Below are 23701 nucleotides of genomic sequence, written 5' to 3'. Positions count from 1 at the left end.
CAGACTCAATGTCACATCCAGAAAATGAAGAGAAATGATCTGAGCCAGTGATCATTCATGGCGGCAGATATATTTCACATTTAAGTCTCTTTAATTACCAAGCTGCCGTGGTAACACAGAAACACAGGAACCAAAGCAAGTAGCCAAGAGAGAGAGAAAGCAAAAACAAAGCCTGTACATTTGAACTTTTGTTAGACCCGTGCAACTATTTTCTCATATAACAGTAGTCTCACCAAAGACACAATTGAGTTAAAAATGACACCATTGGGGTCAACACATGTTTTGAAAAATGAAGAAAAGTCATGTACAACTAATTATGTTTCTATGATTTTTCTCCACGTGTTTCATTGTGTATGAGAAATGTTCACTTCAAGTAGCTACCTGTCCTGGTCGAGGTTTTGAGATGTATAAATTATCTCAAGAGCAGTTTCACGAGCTGGAAAATACAATGTTTCCTCTCACTGGCACATTGGGGCTTTTATTGAATGGGACCATATGTTTTGGAAAGCTGCTTTTTATTAGGTATAATAGCTACAGGCCTAAATTTGGCTGTGGTGTGGAGTGCTTCGAACCACTGCCTGAGTGGATTTGGAACAGGAAGTGGCTGCTTAGGCCAACTTTGGTTGAGCCAGAAGACATGAAGCCACTGCTACAGGTTAAGTTTTGGCAACATCCCTTTTTAAGACCTTTATCCTTTCTTTCCAGAACCTGTGGACAAAACAGGTATGTATTAACGTCTGCTCTCATTGGAATTTCTTCCATGAAAAATATTTTGTTTAAATTTAGGTGTGTAAAATCTCCTGAAATTTTTCAAAAGTGTGACAAAATGTTTTTGTGTTCATGGAGGATGCTGCAGTTGCACTTTTTCAGGGGGTTGCATTGCTGCTGCAGCACAATACAACACAACTTTATTTTTATTTTACAAAAGCTACAGCAGAGTAGTAGTCAAAAAGATCAACATAATAAAAGATAACCTGAGTATAATTTCCTCTGGCTCTAGTCCAATTTCAGATAATCTGATGTAGGGTGCTCCACCACAGAAATTCACAAAGGGTGTATCAAGTCGACATATTCAGTGACTTTACAGCCCTGCCAATGTGGAGAACTTTAGCGGCATTCACAATCCAAGACCCGAGGCGACTAAACCATGTGGATGCATTTCATTTGCAAAAAGTGTGGAGTCAAAGTAAAGGATGACGGAACAAAATTGCTGCATGGAGAGCGACTAGGACTGGTAATAAAGCGGTGTCATAACAGTCAGACAAGATTAAAATTTTATGATCACTAAAACCTGACTGACATTGTTGAACTGTATTTTGATGAGTTTGACTTAGCCAAGATGGATTTGTATTTCAGTTCTGTATTTCAGGCTTCCTTTTTAGCGTATTTGAGTAATTATAATACCTTTCACTTTGTTGTGGAAATATAATGCACATATTCCGAGATCCAAACATTAATTCATCCACTTAAAGTAAAAAAAAGAAAAACAATGAACATGATTGACAAAAAATGAGAGCAATCAAGACACAACCTAAGGGCCATTGAGACTTTTGAGGTTTTCTCTCGCAGGCTCCACCGCTTAGCAGTTTGTGTTTGCAGCTGCAAGGACGGCTGGACAGCTGGCCACTCGACTGTCTGGGCTTCCCTCCAAACTAGTGTGGTGGAGGATGCGTTGGCTTTGGGCTTTAATCCTTTCTGGGCAAACCTGAGATGTGCACTTGCACATTTCCATGCTCTCTGAGTGTTGAGATTGCTTTATGAGCCTGAAGAAAAGCCTGGAGGCAAAGTCGACCGACTACAAACTATCTGGGGAGGGATCCAGTTGCATCTTCAACTTCCTCAAGGATGCAGTGCTAGCAATGATTAATCCCAATATCTAATTTAGAAATTCATAGCAGATGTAAAAGGTCAAATAAGGCATGAGAACCTCCATGTTAGTCAAAGACTATTATCGGTATGTTTTTATGTTGAATGGCCATGAAAACACAACACAAACACAACAGAGTGCCAATGTTTGAAAAAAAAGGTTGCAACTCTTTTGCGACTGTCATCAAGGGAAGGTGGTGGGAAAACAGTGTTGATTCACCTTTCATTCAACCTTTCCTCAGAATTCTGCTCAATGCATTTGTCACACTCATGTAAATCATTAGCAGGTCATTTTGATGAACAGGACAGGGTAGTGCACAGAATATGGCTGCCCTTCACATGGCTCTGACTTCAGCCCAATTCAAAACCTTCACATTAGGATGAACAGGAATTCGGTTGCAAGTCTCTCCTTGATTTATGCTCAGGCTCCTTAAAAGGACAAGCCCCTGCAGCAACTTTGGGGAAAGTTGCAGAAAGCTATTGAACTTGATTACGTGTCATTCTCTTTTATGCAGTGTACAAAAGTTATGTGCTAAAAAAAATATTGCATGAACTCTGTCTGACTTGGCAACACATTTATACTTCTAGACATTGCTCTAATCATGCTGCTGCACTATACATCAACTGTAGCCAAAAACATGACTTCCAATTCACTTCTCTCTAAGGGCCTTCAATATCAACCCTTCCAACCTCTTCAGGAGCTGGACTGGATGTGACTTTCCTGCTGAATAACATGAACAAAATGATTAAATGTTTGCTTCCATAATCACAAAGATTTTGTCAACTTTTCGTCATCCTTTGTTCTGACTTCCTACTGTTGCAAAGAAACAAGGAACCTGAGTTGGCACTTTGAGATCGATTGAGAGGGTGTGTGGCTTAATTCAGTTTGGAGGTAGTGCGCCGCATTTCGCTTTAAGACTGCTGAGATTGGCTCCATCACACCCACAACCCTTGTGAGGATAAGCGGTTCAAAATATGAGGGAATAAATGAATTTTATTGTTGGAAATCAAAGTGGACACATCCTTAAGGGCAAACATTTAAGCAAGAAAGGTTTTGATGAATGGGGCCGAGCAGAGTATGCTGTGTACTCAAAAAAGGAATGTGCTACTTTTTACTGACTACAGAATTTGGACTCATGGGTCAGCTAATCAGAACTGGCTGACACTATCAAATATGTTTAGAATTAAATACTCCCTCGATTAATCGGCTGCAATTGTCAACAAAAGTTAAGCAATATCACACAACAAAGATTGATAGTCTTTTTCCCAAAGTAAAAGATGTCTGATAACATTTTCTTTTCAATCAGGGACTTATTACTTTGGAATAAAGGGAACCAAATTGAAAAAAAATGTGTCAATCCAATTAATCGATGCAGCAGAAAAAAAAGATATATAGATTGAGCAATTCTTAAAATAGTTATTCGTTGACGCCCTTTTGGAAATTGAATTGCCAGCGATGCGTCAGGTCACTTTGTGCTCATTCACTTTTCCGACAAATGGCATTACTTTCTCTTTGAGAAAGCCACACAAAGTATTGATTCTATCCAAGTGATGGAGACAATGCAGAGTTGAAAGTTACACCGGAGCAAAACCGGTGGTGCGCTGGCACGTGACGACAAAAGAACAAAAGCCATCAATGGAAAAGGAATTTGAGAAATGTTGAAAAGTCAACAGAGGTGCACGCGCACAACTAAATTGTATCCTCAGGTTTCAATCCTAACCTGCCGTTACTTATTGCAAGATCGTTCAGAGGATGTGACACGCTGAGGTTGAGAGAGGATGAGAAAGTATTTGAGGACAGCGCTCATAAAGTACGTAAGCACAAAGGTCATCTTGGCCTTAGGGTAATGGAGTTGAAATGGTTATGAGCAATGTAATGAGTATGTACTGCCTATCATACTCGGGTAACTGTCGATAGTATATAGCTACATGTTGTGCAATGAGGGAGCACAAAATGTACCTTGATCTTATACAATTCGCAATTGACCAAAATTTGGGGGGGGGGGGGGGGGGATATTTTTAAAGGACGAGAAGAGAAAAAGGTCCATCAAATGTTGCTTAAGATGAATGACATTCAAAGTAGCAAAACTCCACCTAGGTAAATTAGAGTTATTTTGTATGGTCCACAATCGAAAAGTTCTTCTAACACAATTGTATCAGTCGCAAACCAAGACAGTGACATAATCAATTTGATTTGCTATTAAACATTCTCCCCAAAGGCCCATCGTGTTCAGGTGATGGATTGGTGCCAGCTCCCCCACTCCCCACACACTCGCTTCTATTTTGCTGCAATTCTATGCTATGTGCTTAGTGTTCGCTTTGGCCGTTTCCCAGCTCTTGCTACTTTGCTCCAGTTCCCATTCCCCTCTCGCTTGGCCCCGCTCTCTCAGTCTCAGCACAATCAAGTGCTCCCGTCAGGCATGGGCATTTCATTAGCTAAGTGCCAATTCCTTAGCAACCGGGCAGGTACAGCACTTGACCATTTGCTGGATGTTGAATTTGAATAAAGGCCTGAGCCTGTGCTTGGTGCTTATGTAGTAGACAAGGTCTAAACAAATTCAGAAAAAAGAACAAGCAAGTTAAGATCGTGAGCTATTTAAATAACTCAGATGAAACTCCACTAATAGCGAGACGGAGATTACATGGCGTAGGTAGGATCATGTTGTGACTTCCTAATGTAAAATAAAAATAATAAAAAGCAATTGCTCATTAGTTTTCCTCATTGCTCTGGAACAGCAAGTGAATTTTGGATCACAACCTGTGATACAAGATCTCGAAAGGGCACTGTTTTTTTCCAAGTGGAACTTCTTTATGTCCCTTCCCCCAGGGCGGTGAACAGGAGGGAAGCAGCCGCCGTCAGGTAAAATGAGCCACAATGTCCCCTGAATGGTGCAGCTAACTTTACACGATCAGGTCATAATGGAGACAAAAGCAGAAGCCAAACAGCCAGACACTATACCCTCCTTTCATCAGTCAGATGAAATTGCTCGTCATTATTCCCCTCAAACTTACTTCTTATGTGCGTAACGGAACAGAAACTCCCCAAAAGCCAAGTAGATAACAGCGGAATGGAAAAAATTAACTGGGATGTTTGCATTTGGCTAGAGTTCAGATGAAGCAGTCCGGATGGCTGAGGATGCATTAAAACCCGCTAACAGTCCTTTTGGGAGAGGCTGACAGCTTTTGCATTGAGTATACTAACAATGTTTGCAGATGGCTAAAAGGCCAACAGGGAACATTGATGATAACCTTGTGCTGTGTGCATTTCCTGTTGGCACTCTGCAAACGCACTCACCGAGCGGAGATTATTCGTGTCTCACTTGACTGTCTTCAAATACTGACTAATGTCTGTCTCTGAGATCAAGGTGAAATGATGGCTTTGAAAAAATTTCATGTTTGAGTGTAGACAACAGAGTCCAATTTATCCGCTGAGAAAAAAATGTTGGAGGCCAGTGCTAACTTGCGCTAACTGTGAGACGTTATAGTTCGCGGTTTCTCCTTTTCATACGGAGACAACCCAAAGACAACCTGGGCCTTTGTTTATTTCCTGATTGGGCTGTTTTTGACTCTAAAGTGGAATTCAATTCGACAAACATTTTGAAACAAATGGGTGTTGACGGGAAACATTTTGAAAACAAATAAGGAAAAGCTCGGCTCTGTATCCGTGTGGATAGGTCCGTAAAATGTACAACATGGGGGCTGGCTGGCAGATTCTGAATGTGCTACTGTGTGCTCATACTGACATATTTAATCAAATTGAGAAAACCTGAAGATAAGACCTACATACACTATATGGATGGATGAATTCTTTTTGCGAACTCAAGGCTGAAATAATAGTTGAAAAAAAATCACCACTTTTAGCCGAGCTGACAACGCCTCCCTCCAACTGAACTAGAGTGACAGAAAAAGTTTCAGTTTCCAATGGAAAAATAAGTTCTTGTCATTGGTGTAGTCAAGCACATTCCATCACCATCAAAATTGTTCTCCTGTACAGCTGGTTTGTTTGGGGGGGGCAAAAGAGCCTGTCACCTAGTGTCACATTACGCTGCGCAAGGCAACAAAAGGGAAGCCGAATAAAAAAGGAGCTCAAGCTTCGCAAGTGACTTCTGAAAGGCCCGCTTGACTGACAGCAATAATTTCACCTCATTTAGAATGAAATCCCCGTAAGTAATCTGCCAACACGGGAGCCTGACTCTGCATGCCAAAGTAGTCCAGATAAAGTATGCGCGGGTGACTGTGACATCCCAGAGGACAGCCATACCCTTTCTGGGTCTGAAGTTGAACCCACCTGACTAACCCTGTTGGATAGACGAATGGATGGACAGATGGAAGGATGGCCAGATGGATGGAATAAAAGTGGTGCAGGACAGTATGGACAATTCTAAACTACAACAATTTATGTGACAATAATGAACTGGGTTTCTGTGCAGTGAAAACCAACAAGGGCACTTCTGCTCATCCCTGACAATCTTGTGGTCAGGATACAGCACTTTCAACACTGTGGTCCGGGTTTGATTCCCTATCAGGGAACCAATTGAAAAGTTCAGGAGGAACTTTGTGAGTCCATTATCTTTAATGTCTGTTAATTAAACTATTTAATTTATTGAAGACTGATCAAGTAGATGGCCACGGAGGCTTTTTCTGCTAGGTGCAGAAGACGCTTTAATAAATGCAAAATGGTTGCCCGTTCTTATCCTACCACAGTCTTAACTGGATTCAACAAGTAAGTGTGCCAAGGGTGCCACAGATGAGGAAAGTCAAGCAAGAAAGAGGTCACAGCAATACAATGGCAGAGCAAAAGTCATCCATCGAATTGTGTGCCCAAAAATCTTAATCTATTTGTGCGACACCCCCCTTTTCAGCTTTGATGAGTTGACCGCAACAATACGCCAATTCTTTAGAGCTGTCACCATCTCTCTGCTTAATCCCCTCTCAATAGTTCCTCATTCCTTGAACTTGATGGTATGTATTGGCTGCCGTTAGATATTCCTTAATCTGAGTCATGCCACCTTTAGAGCTTTGAGCCTGGATGGAAGACAGGTGGCTGGGAGGAGATGCTTTCAAAAAGACAAGACGGCAACAACAAAGCCCAGCACACTCTGTCACCACCACCCCCACAGAAAGTGGCCTCCAAGCTTTTGTCTATGCTGATCTGAAAAGGGAGAAGCCGAGTGCGGATAATAATTTACAATCCAACTGCGAGTGCTTGTGCATGCCTCGCCCATGTCGCAAAAATATACAAAGATGAAGCATTAAGTCGCAGGTGCACTGTAGCCTCTGGGTAAGGGTGATATAAATGTTGACCCTGTTTTACATATGTTGTGAAAAATGGGACACTTTTCAAAATTTGGTTTTCAGGCTGTATGTTGTTCGCTTATTTCCTGCTCTTAAAAGCACAAATTGTAAATTCTTTTTTTGTCTGTAATTCTGGCATTTTTAGAAATGTTTAATTTCATTAAAAATGATAATCCCGCTCATAGTGATTCTGATGATTCATTACAAAAAGTCAAACGTGTCTATAGAGGTTGCTGACATTTTTATGGAATGTAATAAAGGCTTGTGTGCCCTGAAGGTATGACGTCTAAGGTGCAGTCTTAAATCTCATTACAAAAAAAATGAAAAGCACAGTATAGTGCTGGGATTTCGCTCTGATGCGGTGGTCTTAGACCACAATTAAATTATTGTTTAATAATAAACAATAAAATAGTCAATAATAATAAACTAACCCTGACCGTAACCCTAAATAAAAAAATAAATCATGGAAAAGTCAACTTTTAATTCAAGTGCATTTATTCAGTGGGAAAAAAAAATCCCACATGGCATCATTCAGCTTTATTGGCACCCAGTTGTTATTACTTTGTACGACCTCCTTTTGGCAACGATACAGCATCTAATCTTCCATCATTTTTTACAACATAGAAGAATACCAAAAGATGGATTTTTGACCATATCTCTAAATCATCCAGAAAATGTTCTGTGGATTCACGGATCAAACATCGCTTGCTGATTTTCCATTAAGATGTGCAAAAATCACTGAAACTCTAGAAGGTTGGAAATGCGCATTCAAAAGCTTTGAGAAGTTGAAATTAAGTCCAAAAGTGAGAGCGCAATTTGCGTACATCCTCAAAGGTCACGATTGTTAAGTATTGCTCATTTTATGTCCTGATTCTGAGTTCCGCCCATCATCAGTCCGCCTCGTTTTACTTGACTAAAAGAAAATAAATCGACCATGTAAAAGCTTTAAACAGAAATGCATTTCCCTTGTCCTTTCTTGCAAATCATACGCCATTAAAACTGACACTAATTACAGATTTTGAAACAGCACAAGTGGCCCCTGACAGCCTGTTGACATTTGCAATTTGCCAAAGCAAGATGAGAACATTTTAGTTTTGAGTGCTTCACCCTAATCTGTGATGCATAAGAGCATGAGGAGGGGCCATTCTGTCAAACAAGATCAGTGCCTTCACCGCAAAGCCTAAATGTGACATTACGGGTATTGGCATGGGCAGGTCTTCATGTCACGTGAAAAGAAATATATTGTTGTTGTCTTAATGTAAAGAAACACGTCCCGTTCATTAGTAGAAAAGCTCCACCTTTGTGATCACTGATGAAGTTCAGTCACATTTAGTTTAGTCTACTGCCTCCATCTTTTGTATCTCTTCTTTTAAGATGTCACTTTAGCAAAAGACCAATGAAAGAGGAGGGCTTGGTCAGGACAAGCCAACAAGGAGGACAAGGAGGAGGAACGGGAGGGTTCAAGGAGGGGAAAAAGAAACCACGCGATGAGAAAAACTGCCTCTCCACTCTAGCTATTGTCTTCATGCAAATTGGAGCTGATCAAGATTCTGCAAGTGTCACGAGCGCTAACCAATCTTCACCAACTTCACAGCCAAAGGCCATGCCACCTCGCTCATAAAACACGGAATACATGGAAAGAAAATTCACGTATACATCACCCCAAGCATGAACAAATATATAGATTTGATTTTGCTGTCACCATTGAAATCATGACAACACAACTTCCTCTGACAACTCACTTTTCATGTGCGCACAGTGGAACGAGGGAAATTCAACTGGATGCCAAGCGAGATCTCACTATATCTTGCAAGATCAGCGTACCGGAGTTTAGTGAGAGTCAGAGAACTAAAGAAAAAAATAATAAAGCATGTATGGAATTTTCTTAGCTCTCAGCAATATTTATTCTACCATGTGAACAATCTTAAATGTGGCTATAATATTTAAAGTACGTTTTCCTTGAATGAGGACAAAATGTGTGTGTGTGTGTGTGTGTGTGTGTGTGTGTGTGTGTGTGTGTGTGTGTGTGTGTGTGTGTGTGTGTGTGTGTGTGTGTGTGTGTGTGTGTGTGTGTGTGTGTGTGTGTGTGTGTGTGTGTGTGTACTCAGAGACATGGTCAAGTTGGTGAGACATCCTTTCCCACTTCTCTCTGTTTGACTCAGAAAGCCATCATGTCCTTGCCATTGTTGGCTAAAAAAACAGAAGAGAACAGGGCCAGACAAGTTCCTGCCATGAACCTCGCTAAGAGTTTCTATTTGTCCGAAAACACAAAGATATAGTACAAGTTAATTTTAATCGCTACAGATGATCATAATGTTACATAATGTTTACTTGTTACATATCCCTGTGGAATTTCAATTTAGTTACCACCAACGTGCGAGTTCTGCTCAAACGCAAAGACACTAAAAGTGTCACTCTAGTCTCCATTTATTATTCCCACTGACAGCAAAGTGTTGCTTCGCATTTGCTAAAGAACGTGAGAGGGTGACTGAAGATAATGAATGAAAGTTAGACAAAGTGATAATAGAAGAAAACATGACAACTCATTGACGGAGGAACGAATGAGTGGGCGGAAAGGAAGTCACACAGACTGTCTGAGGTGTCATCCAAAGAGCTCAAAACAAGCCGGCCATCCCGTGTTTGTTGATAAAAGTGGGACTCCCAACTGTTAGGTCTGCTGGGCATCCTGTACGTGCAGAAATGTACTTGTGATGCCATCGAGCAAATGCATTTGATCATATTCTTCCAATTTTGCAGGGCTATGGTTATTATTTAATTCTTATTTTTTTTATATCTATTTTAAAGATTTAATTGATAGTGGCAGTTCTTTAAACACAAGTTCCATTAAGGTTTCTGCGATCTGGTGGATGTCCCGGCAAATCTCTTTCCCCAGTAGTTTTGGTGCGATGACAGTAAAGTGCCACACTTGCCACCGCAGCAGCTGCCCTGCTTTAGTAATGCAACCCAGGAAAAGGAATTTGGTTGCCCAGAGGGAGTCCAAATCTCATGCAGACTCTTGCTCTGATTTCTTTATGTCTCAGACACAAGAGGGACTTTTCCGGGTCACTGTACATCCAAGTGACTGCCCAGAATCGCTTTGGGCATTTCAACTCGTCTGTTCTTCAACTTTAAAAGGATTCAAAAGGGACATTGACATTAACTAACTTTGCACCTTACAAGTCAGCAGTTTTAAAAACATCACCCGAATTAAATGAGGGATCTCGCGCCTAGTGGGCTCTTTTTGTAATCTGTTAAAAGTCCCATGCTACACTTATTTTATTTATTTTATAATGTCCAGGTTTGCAAGAGAATCCTGGATGAGAATGCTCAGGACACCTGGCATGTCAGACAACCGGATTGCACAATATTTGATAAATACTGTAAGATAGGGATGTCACAAATATGTTTAGTCTTGATCATTACATCATTTTTTTCATAGAATGATCAAATAATTAGACAAAAATATTTGGCTTTAAAATGTATTGCAATTTATTTTTAAACTGGATATTTTTTTCCCCTTAAATTGATTTTTATTCAGTCAATGGTTGTGCCCATTACCTGACAGAAAATGGGGATAAATGTTCATAACTTTTTTCTTAAGATGCAGATTGTATTTTTGACGCTCTTTTCATCATAAGTCTTCTTTTTTTCTCTTCATGAACACATTTGCAGGTTACATGAAAATTATTTGTTGACTCAAACTGTAAAGAGGGAAAAAAAATAACCAATGATTCTTGAGAAAACATCAACTATTGAAATTGTATATGTTTTCATTTTTATGCCATCCCAACAAAATATCTGTTCATAGAGCCATAGATGGATGACAATCTGGATATCAAATGGATGCACATTTTTAAATCTATGACATCCTAGGTAACCTTCTCTCAAAGGCAAAGTCAAAGTCTGCTTTATTGTCAATTTCTTCACACGTTAAGACACACAAAGAGATCGAAATTACGTTTCCCACCGCCCCACGGTGACTAGACACAGTACACAACACATACGCTCAAATAGCACAAGGAGTAAAAACGAACAGACAAGAGCAATGAATAAGTAATAAGCAAATACCTCAAATAAATAAACAATAAATAAATAAACTAATAAATAGACAAATAAGAGCAGCAAAATGGAGCAAGCGTGCTAATAGGAGACAGCCAGACCATAGCGCAAAAGAACAGGACCTCATGCAGCCGAGGGTGGAGGGGGTAGGGAATTCAGGATCCTGACAGCTTGGAGTATGAAGCTGTTTTTGAGTCTGGTGGTGCGGGAGCGCAGGCATCTGTACCTCAGAAGTCATTTATGTACAGTACTAACTACAGCATATTTGTACATGTGTGTATAAAAGGTTGTCCTGACGGGATCTTATTCCACGATTGAATGACAGTCAAACTCAACTAACTAAAAGAGAAACATGTTTAAATAGGCCTTTTATAATAGGAAAGTCATAAGAAAGTCTAGCTCTTTGAATCAAGAGTCAGCAACTCAATTCTCAGAGAAATAAATGGCATTATGAAAAGAAATCGATTGGATAATATCATCACTAAGACACAATACTTGTTATTATTCCTGCCATACAGGGAAAAGGCAGACAGGTAGTTTGAGCAGGTTAGGCATTCCAGACACCTCAGTGCCTCCACCTTGCACAAACAGTGGGAAAGGTCCAAGACTCATTCACAGAAGGAGCAGCAGAGGGGAAGGAAGGGGATGGGGGGCGGGCTTGAGTCACACAGTTCTCCATCCCGCCCAACCCGTAAAGAATTCCACAGACCTGTCTGCTTGCACGTCATTAAGCACGACCACCTGCTGGTAAATCAGAACCCCCGTCATCCTCTCGCTAAGCCAGGCTAACACAATTGCTATGGAGCCCGATCGGAGAGTGTGGATGACTGAGCAGGAAAATGCCCCCGTACAACATACACAGTGTGGAGAATGCATGATACAAATACCTTCTTGATGAAGACAAAAAATAGCAGAGGACACTTTTGTTTCTCCAAAAAGTGATAGTCTCCTCACCACTAGTACTTTTGGTGTAAAAAAGAATTCCCCAAAACAATGACAAATATATATATATATATTTTAATTACATTCCAATATAGCAATTTCCTTTAAAATTGCATGAAATTTAAAACAACTTTCTATTCTTCTAAATTCTAAGTCCTGATCATAAAACAGCCACAACAGGGCGTCTGAAACCAGCCAACGTCTCTAGTCCTGGTACTGGAAAATAAGGAACTCGCTACTCAACCATCTCTACTAATTTGTTTAATAAAGAAACATTTCATGACTAGTATACCATAAACACTCTTCAGGGAAGGACTCAATGAATGCCTGTCAACAAGCAGTTGTTCACATGATACATGTTTCAGTTAAATTTGATTAAGTAGTGTACAATTTGAAACAGTAAACCCTCGTTGGATTTGTGTTTTCACCACTGGGTGTGTTGGTGGAATGGGAATAGGTTTCCAGGAAGCAGTTTGATTCTGTACAGTACAGAATCAAATGATCTGTGTTACCATTGTAACACATGCTAATATATCCTCCTATACCATCCTACTTTTTAGTACTCTTTTGTTTGAAGTTTTTGGTCTTTGGAGGATGGCACTGAATGTGCATTTCTTCTTACTTCTCCTGAATTCTCAAATTCCCAGTGTCAAGTATCTCACACAAAGCCCTTTTCTTAAGAGCATGTCTCCCAGTCGAGCTCCCTGCCAGGCATTCCGGAGTCTATCCAACATGACAAGAATGAGGAGAAAGCATGGGAGCGCACAATGAGTTTGGTGGCAGGTACAGTCTTGTCCCATTGCTTACATACAAATCTCTGAAGGTGGTTGGTTGAGCACAATCTGATTGAACAAAACTCTTTAATTAAAATGGTAGCACTTAAATAATCCTAAAACACTATTCTTTGGGAAAAGTATTTAGCTTACATTTTTTTTTAATTGTTTTCTCCTTGAACATGCTTTTTTTTCCCACAGACTGATTTGCAGACCAAATCCATGAAGGACCGACCTGCTAGCAGAAATTCTGGTGCAGTTTATTTGTGACTGAAAATTGTTGAACCTAGAGCTGTATTTTAAATGACTGAACTACAGGTAGTAAATTTTCATTTGCAGGACAGAAAGTGAACTTTGAGTGAAAAGCACCCTTACTCTTAATCATTGACTTCTTGGAGCGCTCTGTGCATTCATTCAAGTTGAACAGTGCCATGAGAAAATGTGGTTGTGAAATAAACCAGCCAGTCAGTCCGAGCCAAAAAGTTGCAAGATGGACAAACTCAACTTGAGGCAAAGCCACTTTTAATAGAACTACACATATGTGAAATCCTTTCACCTATCCCACCCTGACTTCCACCTCCAGTGCTCAAAGTCGCTCTATTACTAGTTAGATCTTAACTTTAAACAGCTGCAAACAGCAGTAAGCTCACTTCCCACTGGCATGGGGGCACAGGTGGCAAGCGTCTTTATGAACGCTAAAGATTTGCTATTCATGACTAAGCTGAGAAAGAGAGCAACATTGATACAAATCATGACATTGAGTTAATGTTTAATGCATCAAATTGAAAATGGTGCGAAGCAGTCGTAAAATGTGAGAACACACAGATTAGAGTATTACAAGGCTATAAGTGTTTGAGCCCTGACACCAAATAGCAAAGCAATTGAGTGTAAAGGTCAGAACTCACTCTTTGACCACTCAAGTCTGATCCTTCAGGTGTTCGTCAGGCACGCCTACATCTAGGCGAGGCCAAAGCTTCACCATAGTAACAGAGCTCCTAAAATGACTCGGGTGTCTTTGAGTCATACGGTTCTGGGTAACTGAGTCTGGAAGCCTTCGGCTATATTATTTAAAATATTTGTAGCTTTAAGAGATCTCATATTGCTTTCAGTGTATTTAAAAGAGCAAAAAAAAAAGATTTGAGACGGATGAAGCTCAAGTCACAGGAGTTTTTGTTTTTTTACAATTTGACATTTCATCGAATTTCATTGGAATTTCTGCCTACCTTCCACACAGTGTTCCACGTCCTCCAGGTTGCGCAGCGTAATCCTCATCAGACTTGAGTTGAGCATTAGTTCGTTCTTGTGTTCGGCCCCCATGGACTCCGGGGCAGGGTTAAGAAAGAATATGCGAGTGTCTCCCGTGGCAACCTGGTTGTCGCAGATGCCGGAGTTGCCAAAGCCACCAATCATCACCTTGTTGCCACCATCCAAGAGAATTTCACGGTTTATGCTGGTCTTTCCTTTCAAGTAACGCCACACTCTGACCTATTGGTCAAAGGACGACAGGAAAATACAACTCAGAACAAATTGATGGACTATTAATTTGTATTATGAAAAACCTGATTTACTGTCGTTAATTTTGAAGGATCTGAAATGTGTAGTTTGGAGAAGGCGTGCTTCAAACCTGGGACCACTGGAGCGGTTTGCTCATGAGAATTGTACCATAATACATGTTGGCAGGTGCACAACTCCCATTGAGTTACAGAAAGTTTGATTTATCAAAATGTTGTACAACAAATTAGAAAGTTGTGCTTTTTTTACATATAGCGATATAATAGTTTAGCTGCCCCACAAAAAAAGGAGATATGACAAATTTTCATGAGTTAATTTTCAGAATATTCTTAATTTTTACTTTTCTTTGTTTTACTTTTCGGGGGAATATTTGGGGGTTTGCCTTCGACAATGGAATGTGCCAACAATTTTTCTAAGTGCGTATGGATTTAGATGTTCCACAATACATCCACCAGAGATCAACACAAATCAAACAGTTGTCATAGGGACGAGTGGAATATAAGGCATCTATAAATAAATAAAAACGTCATAGCGTCATCAAAATTGAGAACGAAACACACAAAATGCAAAAACTTTACTCTGTTTTTGGCAACAAAATATCTCTCGAGTGTGATAAAATAAGAAATCAGTATTTCAGCAACCACTACAGTCAAACATTGCTTTTCATTATAGGAAGTGGCACAAGGTCTGATGTATGCATTGTCACGGGGGACAATCACGTGATTTTCATTTTGGAGGAATAATCTCAGTTTAGCAATTGGTCGCGGTTTCAGTCTCCAGTGCAAAAACTGTGCGTGCCTCTAATCTACTCAATTCGTTCACTCAGAGACGGAAAGAGAGTTGACCAAACATGGTTGTTTATTTTGACAGATTATAGAGTGGTCTACCACAAGTCGACTGCGGTGCAGAACTTTCACAATAAGTGGCCATGAAATGGGGAGCGAGGATGACTTCTTCCAGAGCAAAGCAACAGAAACAGTGGATACTTTATTTCCAATGCTATTTTAAGAGCTATACTCAAAATCTGCAGCCACAATTTCAGAAAGGTCTGATTAGAAATCACATTGTATATTATATTTTTATACCTACATACCGTACACCCATACGTAGAAGTGCTTTTGTCCTTATTTGGAACCTACCCAGCTGACTTTGGGTGAAAGGTGGAGGACACCCCTGAACTGGTTGCCAGCCAATAGCAGGGCACAGACATGTATAGACAAACACCCATTCACACCCACATTCAAACCTAAGAGCAATTTAGAATTAATAAACTACAAACTAATTATTACGGAATAAAGTCAAAGAAAACCAACTCAAGCACGGAGAGAACATGCTCTCCATACAAGATTCAGGAGTTTTGAACCTGAACCTCAGGCCACTGTGCTAACCACTAGTTCGCCGTGCTTAATTATCTGCTCCAAATAATCAATTGCTGTACCCTAGCATCTGAAATGACCTTGTCATGGTATTTGTTCAAGGTTTCTCATATATATATATATATATATATATATATATATATATATATATATATATATATATATATATATATATATATATATATATATATATATATATATATATATATATGTATGAGAAACCTTGAACAAATATATATATATATTTGCCCATGCTGGGACCTTTTATCTTGCTTAAATTTTCATTCATAGATTATCTTAAATATTTGGAATTTAAGTGTACAATTTGGCTGACATGGGACGATTTGGCCCAAACGTGTGTTTTTTTTTTTGGAGGGGGGTGTTTAATAAAACAACTCAATTTAATAGAAACCTAAAAAATGGGTTGTTTTGATAGAAAAAAATGTTGGGTCAAAATGAGTGCGTCGGATCTTTTTTTTTTTTTTACTGTAATCGTGTGGGTAAGTGGGTTCTTGTGTGCGTGCGTGTGCGTGTGTGCGCGCGTGTGTGCCCGTGCGTCCGCGCGTGCGCGTATGTGTGCGTGCGGTGGGGGGTATTGACCCAGCAGTTTTAAGTGTGAAGTGTTTTGTTGTTGCACACGACACAGACTACCAAATGTCAGGTAGGTATTCATCAGCTAATTGAGATACAGAAATATTTGATAATAATAATCATTCTTGTAACCCGCTGCAGCATTTTATAGTCTTTTTATTTTAGGTCATCTGTTGCTCACAGAAAAGAAAACCACCTCCTATCCAACTGTGTCAATTAGGACTGCAATGACCTGTTAAGGTTCTTTCCGGGTAAAGAGATTGGCTTTAAAGTTGCGTACGCTCTAGTTTGTTGAATTGTTGTGCATGGAGCAGGTGTACTGCAAAAATCACAAACCGACCGCATGGGAAAAAAAAACTCACCTTGCAAGAGTAGGTGTTGTGTACCGGGTCCATGTTTATGATTTCATCCACTGTGCCCGTCAAAACTACGTTGGCCTCTTCTTCGCGATCCTCCAAGTCTTTTTCCGGGCAACTGGCCGCACAGGATCGCAACAGGACCATCAGCAAACCGGCAAGGAGCAGCGTTGCCGGGCCGACTCCGAGTCTCCGCTGTGAACTCATGACCGCCGCACGAATTTGCATAAGTTAACTTTTCTTACAAAAATATCAAGTGGTTGTCTAATGTTACCACCAAGGAGTGTGCGACAACTCCAAATGGTTTGGATTTTGGACCGCAACTTGTCTACCCGTGTCTCTTCCACTCCGCAGCCCAGTTACGCGCATCTGCAGCCGGGATTGAAAATCTCCTTTCCACCGCCGCCGGCTGGAAGAGAGAGTCAGGAGGAGGAAGGGGAAGAGGGGTCTCTCGCGCGCTCGCGCTCTCTCTCTCTGCAGGAATGTTACAGCACTTTTCTCTCCCCCTCTCTCAAACACACGGATTTGCATGCAATCTAAATAGCTGATCCCACAAGTGTGTCTGTGTGTGTGTCCTCTGGGGGGGTTTGCAAGGATGGCCAAGCAAAGTGGCTGATCAAGGGCGCCCCCTGCAGTCGTACAGACGATCTCCTAAATATTTTTAGAAGAGAAAGGACACGCGAAAGCTGTGGATGAGCTTCGTCAGTAAAAATTATTGCAAGGCTATCGAAAAAATGTCAGAAATTGCGCAGTTGACTTCAAGCAAAGGAAATACATTTGATATTTCTTTCCAATTAAATCTTTTCAAGAGAGTTGATAGAATGCTGTGACTTGGCATTTACATTGAATGGTCAGCATTTTTTCTGGAGTATAAGGTTCTTTCAACCTTGAGAATCAACATAATGTAAGAAGGGTGTTTTAAAATATCAAATGAAACCTACGCTGTATTTGTAATCTCATCTACTGTCTACCAAGAACATTCTTTTTCATATTTACGATTTGTATCTATTAAAATAAAATCATGTACATTTACATGCCAATCTTCATTTGTTTATTTATTCATCCATCTATTTTCTTCAGGGTCGAGTCGCAGGGGCAGCAGCTTCATCAGGGAAGCTCAGACTTCCATCTCCCCAACCACTTCGACCAGCTCTTCCAGGGGAAAAAACATTTGGAGGTGCTGATTTTTATTCCAACGCTTGCTTCACACTCAACTGTGAGCCGCTCCAGTGAGAGTTGAAGATTGTGGATTGATGAAGCTACCACATCATCTGCTAAAAGTAGAGATGAAATATCTAGGCTAACAAACCATGCAATTGGACCCCCTCGACGCATTGGATGTGCCTGGAAATTCTGGCAATAAATTGTGTGAACCAGGAACAGTGAATATTTTAAATCCACGTGCAATTTTAGCGCTACCGCACTGTATGTCCAACTCAGAATGAGAAATTAATCTTATAAAGAAGCACAATCGCGATTGTTTTCATGTTCCAATGACAATTAAAAAGTAGTTTTTTTTTTTTTTTTATTCATGTCCAAAACCATTTTCTAAATGCAGATACTTCACAATTACAAGAAGCTTTTGAGGGTTGCAATAAAGTTTTACCTACACTACAATTTATGGTTGAAGAGCCTTGAGAAACCAAATTCTAATGCTGCTCAGGCCTAGGCTAAATACACACTGTGTCATATGTCATTTAGGATCCACGCTTATGTCATAAACCTTGTATAAATGTATAAATGATACCACATGGTTATATTCTCAGGGTTCCGTTTGAGAACAGACAGTGCGTCAATTGCTCGTCCTTAAAAGCTGTAATTTTAACTAAGCGTCTATTCCTGGGGAAAATGACAGGCTTGCTCCTGCACAGTTGCCGGAGAAGATATTTGTAGAAAATTTGTTCCTGAACCTCATTTTGGACAATTTCTTGGACAAAAGGAGGGTGGGGATTGTACCAGGTGAAATATTACAACAGTGACTCACTTGCTCATGACAGTCTGGCATTGCTAATTGTTTATTCAACCATGAACCGTGACCATGAATATTAAACGAAAGAGCAAAATCAAAACCACCATCAACATGTGTGGCCTGGAGCTGATCCATGCGTCCAATGATGGTCCTCACTTCAGATTAGTTAGAGCCACACTGAAATCCATTTGTTTCAGTTCCTTAAATAACAATCTTCTCACAACTGTTTGCATTTGTGCAAAATCTGCCATTTCACCAATAATGACACTAGATTACCCAAGTAATGTTGTCATATCAGATTTGGTAAATCTGCAAACATCACGGCCGGCATCCCATCGTAGTTACGGCAATTATTTGTGTACGGGGACGACATGTATACAAGACGAAGAGTGCTGTAATCCGAGTCATGAAACTGTACGCAAATCTAGAGGGAATCGTTGTGATGAGAAGCAGCTGCAGTACTGCATCAACGGGATATTGGGGAATCACGCCACAGCGCCACGCCAAAAGACTCTTGAGTCATGTCAGTGATATAGCACACTGTTTGAAACATAAATAACAGAGCACACCTGCTGGTGTTGTGATCCTGCGCTTGTAGAGAAAAAAAACATTCTTGTTGAGCATATTTGTGACATCAGTGGTTTGACCTTAGTGCAAACAATACGCCATAACATTAAATACAACATTTATCAAGTGGAGAAATGTGCATTCGTGCAAATCATGGAATGGACTGAACAAATCCAGCACACATTATATGAGTGAAATAGTATGACCTTTGGATTGTTACGATAGGTGGTCCATATGTTAATTTACTTTGTTTTTCTTTCCAAACAGAAATGCAGACATCGAACCACCTTGATACAATTAACTCACAAGTGACAGTGGAGGCTTTTAATGAATTGCTAAAAATGACCAAGAAGCAACAGACGGGAGAGCAACTGGTTTCTTTCCACGCAACATCCACAGATTGACGTAAACACAAACGTGTTACGTTGTGGTTGAAGTCTGATCAGGATAGAGGTTACACGTAAAATACTAATGCAGAGGCTCTTTTTTTTTTTTTAAAGAACACAAGGTCTGGTCAGTTAAATCGGTTGACAGAATCCCTGAAAAAACACAGATAATCTTAGATCTCACCACAGGGAACTGCAGACAGGAACTGGTAGTTGTGAGAGTCGCAGTCTGTATAGTGGGATGCACTTTGTTAATGAGTTTGCCACATTTGTGGCACTGCTTTCCAAACACAAACAGTTGCAGTAGAAGAGTTGCAGCAAACGCTGTTGTTTAGCTTTCTGATAGATTGCCAGATGCTGTTTTGTGGTGTCAAGTCAAAACATGAGGGCAGGATTGACACCTGGTTTTAGCCCAGTGCATTTAACCGGAATGTCAAATGACTTAGTGTGTGTTTGTGTGTGTGTGTGTGTGGGGGGGGGGTCAATAAAGAACTGGAAAGTGTGTTGTGGGTTGAGTTCTAGAGGTGGGACAAAGTTTTTACAGTACACTTACTGTACAGAAACAATGAACAATAATTACTGCTGTTGGATGTTAATGAAGATTTTATCTGCACTTCTAGATGATTTTGACCTTTCAACATGCATAACATGAATGTCAAAATTCTGCCCTTGTAAGGCCCAAACTGCAAATCTAAAAAAAACATGTCTTTTTAACAATTTGTGTACTCTGCATGCTTTCTCATTGGTAACATACTGGGATGACAGAGATTTGCATTTCCTGTGCTGTCCTGCTAAATTGCTGTTGTTTAAGTTGAACACCTTTTCCTATTGTAGTTTACCATGGAGGGATTTCTCCCAGTTTATGGATGAAGTCTGATATGTAGATGTATATCATGATTTACTCCATGGACCAAGCCACTCCCCCATTAGCCCCTTACTTTTATGTATTTATTTTTAAAGACATAAAGATTTTAAAGACTTCCCATCCCATATTCTTTGTGGATCTACAATGGGCTGTCTGTCAAATCTAAATTGGTGTCAAAGATAGGTTTGAGTGTGGCAAAGATAAAGGCGTGTCTGTGAGAAACACCATTTTGAAGGCTATGCGTCATTATAGATAAGGCAGATAAAGCTATAATACCTACTCAATGTTTAACATTTTGGATGAGCCTTCAGTTCCTGAATCCCCACCAAATTTAATCTATCTACTCAGTCTTGTAAATAAATGAATAAGTAAATAAATAAATAAATAAATAAATAACAGGACAGCATGCATAGCTACAGTATTAATTAGTTATGTCACCTCTTTATCTCAAAATCAAAGAAGCCTGACAAGATTGAATAGCAGGTTTTATGTTTGACTAAATTAGAACTAAAAGTTTATTTTAGGCACACCCACTTTCCTATACTGTGATAGACGTTTGGTTTCTAGATGCCACATGAGTTTTAAAGGATTCATTGCGTTGTTTGAAAGCATTGTTAGCTCACACTCCACAGACTGGGCTCTTAGCTGCCCCTTTCCATTTACAATGGCAGACATGGAATCAGCATTGCACTTTTGCAAAACTGCAGCTTTTTGGGATGGTTGGCACCAGTTTTGTCTTCATTTTACATTTGAAATATTTATCACTCAACATTGCCTGCAGGCTCACGACTGGTTTGCTCTGTTTATTAGTGCTTGTTAAACAACCGACTGATGCATTATGGCCACAGATTGTTCAGAACCTGTAACTGAGTATCTCATGGATCACAGTAATCGCTCCGGTATCGCCGATTAATAACCCATGCGGTCCCATGGCGCTCATAGCTGACAAATGTAAACATCAACACATTTTTCAGCCCACGCTTGGGCTGCATTACCCTTGACCATGTCGGCACAACAGCTCAATTTCTTTCCTTTTTTTTTAAAAAAAAACAACACATCCATCTCTCCTATCCATTTATAATGCGCCTCAAGCACAATTTAGGCTGGCTTTTTGTCTAATGGATACCTGCAATACATTGCCCTGATTGATCTTTGGCAGGTGGCCTCTGGAGTCCATCAAGAAATGAGTCTGCTGTGAAAGCCTCCAACCACAGTGCAGCCTATGAAAACAGAAAAATGGATAACTGTGAAAACCATGAATTTAATATCAATAGGCCAGTGTCAAGATTCAATCCCATTTCTTTTGATTTTCAACGTAAGGGTGGTCCCATACACTACTTTTGATAATGGAAAGGGTACCTCTTGTTGGAAATATGAGATGAATTACCATCGGTGGACTCACACACAGTGACTACAGAGGCACATGGATTAGCAATAGTGCTTGATCTCCAAGCATGGGGAGAATTCGACTCCTACACAAGGATTCTCTCTGTCTTTGTAACTGCCCTTTAAGTCAGCACAATCATGTGGGTGTGTGCCAAAGATGAACTAAGCCAGGGACTAAAAAGAACAAAAAAGTGCATCATCACCATACTTGGTTTGGCTCTAAATAGCTGTCCAGTTGCATTAGCTAATTGCACGCTCCAGTGTCATTGTGCCACTTTATGCCCTGTCATTAGTCAAGCTATGCTGACTCACCTCGAAATCAAAGAAGCCTGGCAAGATTGAATAGCAGGTTTTATGTTTGACTAAAGTGGAACGAATAGTTTATTTTAGGCACAATGACGTTGTAAGATATGCTTTGAAATCAATGGAGAAATGTGGAGAATAGATAAATAATGCTTCCAAATTTCAATGGCATTTGAAGATTTAGCCCAGCCAAGCAAAAAGTAATTGTCAACTGGTTTTAGCTACCTCAGCAAACAGCCTTTAAAACGAGTAAGTAAGCATTTATGAAGATTTTCAACAAACATTTTGGGTTTTTTATTGATTAACCCTGTTCTGCTCAAGCCAGACCAGGTTTTCTTTTGTTCTGAGTTTCTTTATTTTGCTGAGAACATTAATTTAATATTTTGATTGAGTCAATATTTTGCTCTCCTGTCTTGTATCCATGCTTCACTGCACTTTGGGTCCTCAACCATGCAAAACTATCACACAAATGTATTTTTAATTATTTTATAGAAAATAAATGTGGAGCAAGGATTCGATGTTGCCATTCATCCCTCCATTTTCTACAGTCCTACCACATGTCCTCATTTGGGCGAGAAGCGACGTAGAACATGGATTGCATGATCGCCAATTGTCGCAGAGAACTTAATGTTGACAACTGTTCATAACACTCATGGGCAATTTGGAGTTCTCAATTCACCAAGCATGCATGTTTTGGGAATGTCGGAGTGTGCTGCAGTTTGTGGAGAAAATCTTTGCAAGTGTATAAGGGAAGATTCAAATCAAATGGGTCAAATCAAATTTGGAGGCAGACACACTCATTTCTACTCCACTCTACTATTGCTGTAAAACAATAAGAATAAAAAAAGGATCTATTTTGGTTTGGTTAAAATGAATGAGTCCTGTGAAAGAATAAAATAATTTGACTTTGGACACTACTTTGTCAATTTATGCTCAAAATGACTAAGCTCTAACAGGAATAGCTTACTTTTACAAACACTTCTGTGGCATAAATCACCTTAAAGCCTCATCATTTGGCGACTGAGTGTTTTATTGATAGATGTAAATTGTTATAGCCTACTTGCATGAAATGTGTTAAATGTTTCTTTTGTCTGTGTCGTTAAAACCGAGATTTCCCTTAAGACAATGCGGCGACTACTTGGAAATCATGTGTCAAAATAACCAATGAGAGTCAACACTGTCTGAGCTGGTGAATATATTAACACGTCGGGATACACTTTCGGGTAGGTGATGAGAGCTGCCCCCAGCCCTCAAAACCAGATGTTGCCATGTGAATCTTTCCTCAGGAATCTATGACTCATACAACCCCCCCCCCCCTTAAGAACACCTCTTAAAATAATAGATTACATGAATGTGATTGTTGGGGAAAGGAAGGGGGTGAGGAACATGACAGTAGGAGGGAAGAGAGAAGATGTGAGTGATTAGCAGATGGATAGATCAAGAAGCCGGGTGTAA

General features: G+C 40.0%; 1 protein-coding gene across 1 annotated transcript in view; it reads right to left on the bottom strand.

Annotated features, from left to right (window-relative positions):
* The window catches only part of agrn (agrin), a 184733-nt gene extending 167462 nt beyond the window's left edge, over positions 1-17271 (bottom strand). The window contains exons 1-2 of the mRNA XM_085914793.1: positions 16777-17271; positions 14159-14420 (exon numbers count right to left, since the gene is read on the bottom strand). Coding sequence (XP_085770919.1) covers positions 14159-14420; positions 16777-16998 — 484 coding nt within the window. The 5' untranslated portion in view covers positions 16999-17271. The remainder of the gene's footprint in view (positions 1-14158; positions 14421-16776) is intronic.
* Between the last annotated feature and the right edge of the window lie 6430 nt (positions 17272-23701).

This window comes from Syngnathus leptorhynchus, chromosome 1 (assembly GCF_054491065.1).
Source record: "Syngnathus leptorhynchus isolate UIUO chromosome 1, UIUO_Slep, whole genome shotgun sequence".
Taxonomy (NCBI): domain Eukaryota; kingdom Metazoa; phylum Chordata; class Actinopteri; order Syngnathiformes; family Syngnathidae; genus Syngnathus; species Syngnathus leptorhynchus.
The sequence above is the reverse complement of the archived record's forward strand: the minus strand, read 5'-3'. Positions and strand labels throughout refer to the sequence as shown.